The sequence below is a fragment of the Mus caroli genome, chromosome 7, assembly GCF_900094665.2.
Source record: "Mus caroli chromosome 7, CAROLI_EIJ_v1.1, whole genome shotgun sequence".
In the NCBI taxonomy this organism is placed as follows: Eukaryota; Metazoa; Chordata; class Mammalia; order Rodentia; family Muridae; genus Mus; species Mus caroli.
The window spans coordinates 106,718,776-106,727,689 of NC_034576.1; the positions used below are offsets into that span (position 1 = coordinate 106,718,776).

The 8,914-nt window shown below is 45.3% G+C and overlaps 2 protein-coding genes across 2 annotated transcripts in view; both read left to right on the plus strand.

The window, feature by feature from the left end:
- Positions 1–2,566: 2,566 nt before the first annotated feature.
- LOC110298224 (tripartite motif-containing protein 34A) overlaps positions 2,567–8,914 on the plus strand; it is a 43,701-nt gene continuing 37,353 nt past the window's right edge. Inside the window, 6 exon segments of the mRNA XM_029479648.1 lie at positions 2,567–3,014; positions 3,809–3,904; positions 4,964–5,194; positions 6,442–6,464; positions 7,520–7,620; positions 7,786–7,812. Of these exon segments, the coding sequence (XP_029335508.1) occupies positions 2,592–3,014; positions 3,809–3,904; positions 4,964–5,194; positions 6,442–6,464; positions 7,520–7,620; positions 7,786–7,812 (901 nt within the window). The 5' untranslated portion in view covers positions 2,567–2,591.
- Trim6 (tripartite motif containing 6) lies at positions 7,989–8,719 on the plus strand. The gene has a single exon (XM_029479647.1). The coding sequence runs from the start codon at positions 7,989–7,991 to the stop codon at positions 8,604–8,606; it is 618 nt and encodes a 205-aa protein (XP_029335507.1). The 3' UTR covers positions 8,607–8,719.

Here is an 8,914-nt window from a genome sequence, read left to right on the forward strand (position 1 = left end):
CCTCCCTCCCTCCCTCCCTCTCTCTGTAGCCCTGGCTGTCCTGGAACTCACTCTGTAGACCAGGCTGGCCTCGAACTGAGAAATCTGCCTGCCTCTGCCTCCCAAGTGCTGGGATTAGTAAAGGCGTGCGCCACCACCCGGCAAAGATTTATTTATTTTATTTCTATGAATGCACTGTAGCTGTCTTCAAATACACCAGAAGAGGGCATCAGATCTCATTACAGATGGTTGTAAGCTACCATGTAAACTCTGGGAATTGAACTCAGGACCTCTGGAAGAGCAGTCAGTGCTCTTAACTGCTCAGCCATCTCTCCAGCCCAAATCATTTTTCTCATGAGATTGTTCCCCATCCACTCCCTGTCAGTATTATTTTTATTATCATTGTTTTTTTATCAGCATTATGCAATTATAATTAATATATATTAAGTTAGAAACCATAACTGTACAAATTTATTTATTTGTTTGTTTGTTTGTTTATAGTGTATTTGTTTATTTTCTGACAGCATCTCACTGTATCCTTAGCTGTCTCAGGACTCTAGACCAGACTGGTCTGGAACTCACAAAGCTCCACCCGCTCCTGCCTCCTGAGTGCTGAGATTTCTTTAGTTTTTTGGTTTTCATGTGTGTGTGTGTGTGTGTGTGTGTGTGTGTGTGTGTGTGTGTGGTCTTGTTGTAGAGCTGATGCAGAACTCCCTACTTTGCCCACTCTAGGTTTTAACTACTAACAGGCCTCCTGCCTCAGCCTCCTGAATGCTGGGGTTTCAGGCACAAGCCTACCTTGGCATACCTAGCTGTGTAACAAGCCACAAAGCCCCAAGGCTCCTAGACATTTCCTTTACACTCCCACCATCTTTGTTCTGGTGGGCAATTCATCCCCACTGGAACCCTAGGGCTTCACTGATGCAAATGCTCTTCCACTTACCTGCAGTTCCATTTAATTGGCCTATTGGCCTAAAGTCAACATCCTGTATTTTAAGTTTGACTTGAAGGTTTCATGTTACATAGTGAATGGTAGCCTAACTTGGTATGTAAACATATTGTAGCCTACTCTTGCAGCAAAGAGCCAAGTCTCTGCCAATCAGAAGGAACTATATGAGTAGTGCTGGATGTCAGCACCAATCTGGTTGTCTCTACTGCTTCCTTCTAGTGTCTCTTTCTTTTCTCTGGATGTTAACAGCTGGCCTAGGTGGTAAGGTAGAGTCTTTGTGAGTTATTTTTTGGTCCAGATTGGTGTTGGATTTTAAGACTGCACATAAACTCCTTTTGGATTTGCAGAACTGGGTATGGGTGTGGCTGGGTAATAAAGCCCATGCTAGCAAGTGGAGGCCCCGGGATTGTGGTCACAGCATGGTGAGGAGATATACACAACTACAATTGTCTTTTTAAACTAGTTTAATGTGGATGAATGTCTGTGCACCGCTAGTGTGCCTGATTCTCTCAGAGGCCAGATGAGGGTGTCAGACAAATCCTCTGGAACTGAAGTTACAGACCATTGAGAGTAACCATGTATCCCAGTTCTCTGCAAGAACAGCCCGTGCTCTTAATCACTGAGCCATCTCTCTAACCCCTGTAGTTTTGTCTTTTGATAGTAATATACCATTGTATGGGTATACTACAATTGTTCTTTTGGCAGTTAACGTTATCATAAATTCCCTCAAGGGGTAGGGATTTCTTCAAGACACTAGTGTTTTGCAAAATATGGTTTTGCCTGAAAGGAAAGTTGAAATTCTATTGGGGACCCAGATTTGGTTCCCAGCACTCAATGCTTACAACTGAGATCCAATCCCCTCTTCTGGTCTCTATGGGCACCAGACATACACATGGGGCACAGAGAGACATTCAGGCAAAACCCCATATTATAAAATCTATTACCTGTGTCTGCTGTGGATGTTGGTTTTCCTGGAAAAAAGCTGAGCAAGACGTGAGTGAAGTGGGCTCACAGGGTGAAGGTGTCCACAAGCTTTGATAGCTGTGATCCTGGTGACCAGGCATGAGGGGATGATAGCCAGAGGTGAAAAGCTCATGAGAAGGATGAATCGTCAGCTAAAGGAGGGTTCTGGCTTTTCATTCACCCAGATCTACTGGTGTGGGTACAATCATGAACAGAATACAAAAGTCTCTGCCTTACCATTTCTTCGAGAAGATTGAGAGCATCAAAGATAAGTAGGTCATGATAAGAAAACAAAGCTAGTGGGTGCTTGGCTTCTGATAAGACAATGTGGAAGAGGTCATTGGTGTAGATGCCAGATCGGAGGGTCTCAATTGCAACAGGAGCCCCAAATCCGAAAGTCCTGGCACAGCCATGAACACTCAGGTGAGCGGAAGAAATGCCCGTCAAATGCAAGTCACACCAGGCCTCTCCAGAGTCCCCATTTATCTTTCTATCCAATAGGAGGTAAAGGTACTGATAAGCATTGTAACAAGAGGGCAAGCTGGTGTTAGATGTGAGCTGAGGTAAAGTGTTGGAGCTGGGGTGAGAGTATCCATTCTCCTAACTTAGCCTGTGCCTTTTTTGTTTTGTTTTTGTTTTTTTTTTTTACCCAGGATTCTCTAAGCAGGCTGGGAAGGTAGGAGACAAGAGAGTGGCTACAATGACTTCAACAGTCTTGGTGGACATCCGAGATGAAGTAACCTGCCCTATCTGCTTGGAGCTCCTGACAGAACCCCTGAGCATTGATTGTGGCCATAGCTTCTGCCAGGTCTGCATCACAGGACACAGTAATAATTCAGTGTTCAGCCAAGGAGGGAGGAGCAGCTGTCCTGTGTGCCGGACCTCCTATCAGCCTGGGAACCTCCGTCCTAATCGGCACCTGGCCGCCATAGTGAAGAGGCTCAGAGAGGTTGCGTTGTGCCCTGGAAAACAACTCGAGGTCATCTTTTGTGCGCTTCATGGAGAGAAACTCCAGCTCTTTTGCAAGGAGGATGGGAAGTTAATTTGCTGGCTTTGTGAGCGATCTCAGGAGCACCGTGGTCATCACACATTCCTCATGGAGGAGGTGGCCCAGGAGTACCAGGTCAGTCCCGAGTTTAACATTTTGTCATGTCCTCATCTGATTGCTTTATAGTTTGGGTTTGCTGTCTTCTTCTGGAAAAGCTGCAAGAGAGAATTTCGTTGTGTAGCCCAGGCTGGCCTCAAACTCAGAAATCTGCCTGCCTCTGCTTCCCAAGTGCTGGGATTAAAGGTGTGCATCACCACTGCCCATTTTTTGCTTTCTTCTTTTTTTTTTTGGTTTTTCGAGACAGGGTTTCTCTGTATATCCGTGGCTGTCCTGGAACTCACTTTGTAGACCAGGCCGGCCTCGACCTCAGAAATCCGCCTGCCTCAGCCTCCCTAGTGCTGGGATTAAAGGCGTGCACCACCACTCCTGGCTAAGATTTTCTTCTTTTTAAAATAAGATCCCATATACTCCAGTATGGATTCAAACTGACTGTATAACTAATGATGACCTTGAACTTCTGATCCTACTGCCTTCACTTCCAGAATTTTGTGATTACAAGTGTCCAGTATTTCTTGCATGCTAGACAACCACTCTACCAACTGAAACTATATGTGAAGCCCAGATTTCTTTGTTGAACTCAAGATTACCTGGAAGTTGGAGCCTAGAAAGTAGCTCCTTAGTACCAATATTTTCCTGCTGCCACCTTGCTTATTTGCTATACATGCTTGACCACTCCTGTGTTTGCACTCCCTGTATAGAGAAGGCAGGACTCTGCTGGAGTCAGCATCATCTCAGCCTACTTTGTTCGATGTCTAGGTATTATGACAGTTTGAGGCTGGCCCCTCTTTAACCTGGTACGTTCATTCCAGGACATGTTCCAGGAGTCTCTGAAGAAACTGAGGAGGGAGCAGCAGGAAGCCGAGAAGCTAAAAGCTCTTATCCAGGAGAAGAGGGAATCCTGGAAGGCAAGTGGGAGTCTCCTGAAAGCGATCTGGGACCACAGAGGGGACCGTGGGGCTGAGGACCAGGGTGCCCTAGTGTCTCCTCCTTCTTGGTAGACTTGCTTCCCTCGATCTGGTCCTTTTCCTTGTGCCAGGGGAATGGGGTCGGAATTTAGGTAACAAACATGTCAACGGAGTCTTCTTTTGTTGGTTTTTTGTTTATTTGTTTTGGTTGGTTGGGGTTTGGTTTGTGTTTTGTTGGGGGCTTTTTAGGCTTTTTGTTTTTCTGCTTTTTAAAAAAAAATACATGTTAGTATTTTATTTTGTTTATGGTTGTTTTTACCTACATGCATTATTATGAACCATAAGTATGCCAGGTGCATCATGAGGCCAGAAGTTCCCTCTTCTGGATTTATAGACAACGATGAACCACCATTGGTTGCTGGGAATCAAACTTGGGTCCTCTGGAAGAGCAACAAGTGCTCTTAACATCTAAGCCATCTCTCTAGGCCCTCCCAGATCTTTAAGGCAATTGTAAGAGAAAGGATGTCTTCCCAGACTTAGTGATATACACTAATTAATTCTGATATACACTTATTTAATTCTGGCACTTCAAGGCCATCCTTACTTATGAAGTGAGTTCCAAGCTAGTCAGAGTTACACAGAGAAACCCTGTCTCACAAAAAAAAAAAAAAAAAAAAGGAAAAGGAAGGAAGGAAGAAGACCAATCAGTCTGATGGCCTTCTTTGTAATTGTAATTTGTAATTCTGAATCTTAATCTATTTCCAACTTGATCTCCTGGAAATGATAATTGTAAGCCAGCTATTCCTCTCAGGGCTCAAAATTAGAAGCAGACTCTGATCTTGCCTAAGAGGGTAGATGAGCTTCCTGGAGTCTAAACTCACCCAAGACTATCTAACTTTACATAGACAGCCTAAGGCTTAGGGCCTGAGAACAGTTCCTACAGGCTTGTGTCCACTCTCAGGCTGAGGGAAGCAGTATGCAGCTGTTTCCTGCTCCCTCCTCCCCAAGGGAGAACCTTTGGTCCAGCAACCAACTATCTGTTTTTCTCTGGTGCTGAAGAGTCAGGTGGAGCCTGAGAAACGCCGCATCCAGACAGAGTTTAAGCAGCTCCGAAGCATCCTGGACAGGGAGGAGCAGCGGGAACTGAAGAAACTGGAAGTGGAAGAGAAGAAGGGGCTGAGCATCATAGAAAAGGCCGAGGGTGACCTGATCCACCAGAGNCAGTCACTGAAAGACCTCATCTCAGACCTGGAGCACCGGTGCCGGGGGTCCACCGTAGAACTGCTGCAGGTATTGAGCTATGAGGAGGCCACAGGAAGTCTAAAACAGTTCAGGTGCAAATACCAGTGTTATTCCTTCCTAAACAATAGTAGCCCAGAAGTTTATCTGGAATTTCAGAGATCTGTTGTATTCAGCATTGTTCTCCAGGAGCCTCTTTGTTCTGATACAGATAAACCTTAGCTGTGAGGGACAATTCCTGGCCCCTTCCCACTAGAAGTCAACAGTATTAACCTAGACAAAGCATTCCAAAGCCCTTTAACATTGCCCTATGTCCCCAGCGCTAACCCTAGCTGAAAACTTGTGTTCACTAGGCCTCTCATGTCTCTGTTGCTGTGATGGGAATTTTCCATTTCATCACAGGAAAACATGTCAAAACCAAGTTAGAGTTGGCACTTACCAGCCTTTCTCTGCTTTTCCTCTCTTCAGTACAGTCCCCTAGTGTGCTGTAGCAATAGATACTGTCTGCTTTTGTGCACAGGCACCATCTAAGGGATGACGTTTGAGAGAACCATGTTTAAAACCTGTGACTGTCTCAAAGCCAGGTGGTGGTGGCATAGGCCTTAAATCCCAGCACACTAGAGGCAGAGACAGGTGAATCTCTTGAATTTGAGGCCAGCCTGGTCTATGGAGCGAGTTCTAGGATAGCCTGGGCTACACAGAGGAAAACCCTGTCTCGAAAAACCAAAAAATAAACTAAAACCTGTAACTGTCTCAAGGGTAAAAGTTACTCTATCATAAATGTAGGGCCAGGTGCTGCATGCTGAATTACAGGTTATACACACACACACATACATACATACATACATACATACATACATATACACACACACCCTGTGATAAGCTCAGTGGTGGAACATTTGTCTACATAAAGCCTTGGTTTCAATCCCAAGCATTGCCAAAAAGAAAAAACAAACAAAACCCACAGTTATAAAAATAAAGAAACTTACCCAAATTTGTGCATGGGTCGTTAGGAACTTTGCTCCGAGATGGAGTTGTTTGGGAGTTTTGTGTTTAGTTCTTTTGAGATGAATTCTTATTGTATAACCTAGGCTAGCCTCAAACTTACAGTCTTCTTGCCTCAACTTCCCAAGTGCTAGGATCACAGGCATGCACTATGCAGGCTGTATCTGGCTTGCTCCGAGTTCTCATCTCTACTTTGTAGTCCTTGGGCCTTTATTTGTTTGTTCCTACTCACTACATGGGATAGTAAAGGTGGAGGAAGACATGATCCTTAATCTGTCCTTTTTCCTTCCTAGGATGTGGGTGATGTTACAAAAAGGTATGTGTGAATATTAGCTAATGCCCTTGCACTTTCCAAAAGTTCTTGGCCCCTGTAGAATAATCCCGTGGGAAGGGGAAAGTCATAGCCAGGAGAGGTTTGAGACTGGTATATTGAGTTGTATGTGAATTTAGGGAATCTCAAAAATAAGGGAGCAGGCTGGCATCCATGGTAGAAGAATTGGTATGGTAAGAGAACGCTAACAGGAGACATGATTCTTTTTTACCAACTTTTCTACACGCCTTTGACCCCGGTTTTCCCATTCTTGCCTGTGTGTCTTAGAGGGAAATCACCATCAATATATTGGCTTGAGAACCATCTTTCCACATGCTGGCTGTAACTTTCTCTTCCTTCCCTGGCTCTCCTATTCTGGTCTTACTGTCCCATGGGCTCAGATTTCCTTATATGTCAGTTCCAGTAAAAACACTGACCTGAGTCACCAGGGAAATGGCTTTGGCTCTGGGATAGAACAAGGTCTCTTTAATAATCAAATCTCCAAAGTCAACTACGGAGTTGACACCTGAAGTTGCCCACAGACCCTTCAGGCCTCTTAGATAGAGGACCTGGGTTTCTGGTGGTGAAACTTAAGCCCACACCCTTGAAGCAAGCCCTTCTATAGGTATTTTAGTGTGACAGCAGGGTTCTTGATCAGTGTGGGCATCTGCAGCGCCTCCTGGTGGACATTCTGATGCAGCACTGACATTTTTAAACATTTTGTTTCTTTTCCCACCGCAGCAAGGCACTCCATAGCCATTGTTCTTCTCAGTTACCTCCTGTTCTTAGAACACAGATAGAAAAGGGAAAGCCACTGTATATTATAAAAGTTACAATAGAAAAGAAACTAAACAAAGCTGTAAAAAGTTAGCGTTTACTGAAATGTATGGAGATAGTGAGCAGCTAGTTTCTAATCCAGGTCTTCTGGTCCAGGGCAGGGCTCTTTGCAGATGCTGCCTTTCCTCGAGAAAGAATGTTGAAGTTCATCAATGGGTCTGAGTGTTGGGGAGACAGAGTAGTTAGTCAGCACCCTGAGTTCTCATAAGGTCTGTCCTCACTAGGAGTGAGTTCTGGACCCTGAGGAAGCCCCAAGCTCTCCCCACCAAGCTGAAAAGTTTGTTTCGAGCACCGGATCTGAAGAAGATGCTGAAAGTCTTTAGAGGTAAATTTGGGGTGAAGTGGATGTGAAATCACTGTAGAGGGTGTAGTAATGTAGAGAACAGTAGTGATGAATGAACACAGAGGGACCAGTGTGCTGTGCTGAGAATGATAATGTAGTCCCTGTATCAGGGATGGTGTTCTTCTACATATTTTCCTTTTCTTACAGAGCTGACAGACGTCCAAAGCTACTGGGGTGAGTAGAATCTATGGCCTCTGTGAAGTGATAACCGTGAGCCCCTTTCACATGCTTCTGCTCAGCAAACATGCATGTTCTCTCAGGTCTTAGGTGTCCACATCTCTCCTTTTCTTGCTACCTAATGCTTTTGGTCCCCCTCATAGCCATTTCCTTTGTCCCCTCCTCGCAGAATCATGGGACCCACGTGCCCATTCTTATCTGTTACTGTTGTACCTTCTCCTACAGTGGACGTGACTCTGAATCCACAGACGGCTAATTTAAATCTTGTCCTGTCAAAAAACCGGAGACAGGTGAGGTTTGTGGGTGCCCAGNTGTCCGAGCCATCCAGTCTGGAAGAACATTATGACTGTAGTGTCCTGGGCTCTCAGCACTTCTCCTCAGGAAAATACTACTGGGAAGTGGACGTGAGCAAGAAGACGGCATGGATCTTGGGTGTATGCAGTACCCCCGTGGAGCCCATGTTCTCTTTCGGCCAGTACTCCAGCAAGCAGGGCGCCTACTCCAGGTATCAACCGCAGAGTGGATACTGGGTGATTGGCTTGCAGTGTAAGCACGAGTACAGAGCCTATGAGGACTCCTCCCCATCCCTGCTCCTCTCCATGACCGTGCCACCTCGACGCATAGGGATTTTCTTAGACTGTGAGGCTGGCACGGTCTCCTTTTATAATGTCACAAACCACGGCTTGCCCATCTACACCTTCTCGAAGTATTACTTTCCTTCTGCCCTTTGTCCATATTTTAATCCCTGCAGCTGTATAGTCCCGATGACCCTGCGGCGCCCAACTTCCTGAGGTCTGCTACCCCTGCCCACAACTAAGCAGATTCCTTCAAACACGTGAATCTCCATTCTCTGTTCTCCTAGTAGGATACCTTCCATTGCTGAGAGTGAGCACCCTTAACCCATCTCATGGAAAAGCATTTAGTGTTTTGGGGTTTTTGTATTTTGCTTTTGGGTTGTTTATTTTTGTTTTTGGTTTTTTATTTTTAGAGATAGGGTTTCGGGAACTCTCTTTGTAGGTCAAACTGGCCTTAAACTCGGAGAGATCCGCTTGCCTCTCCTGAGTGCTGGGACACCAGCCCAGTTGTGTTTTGGTTTGGG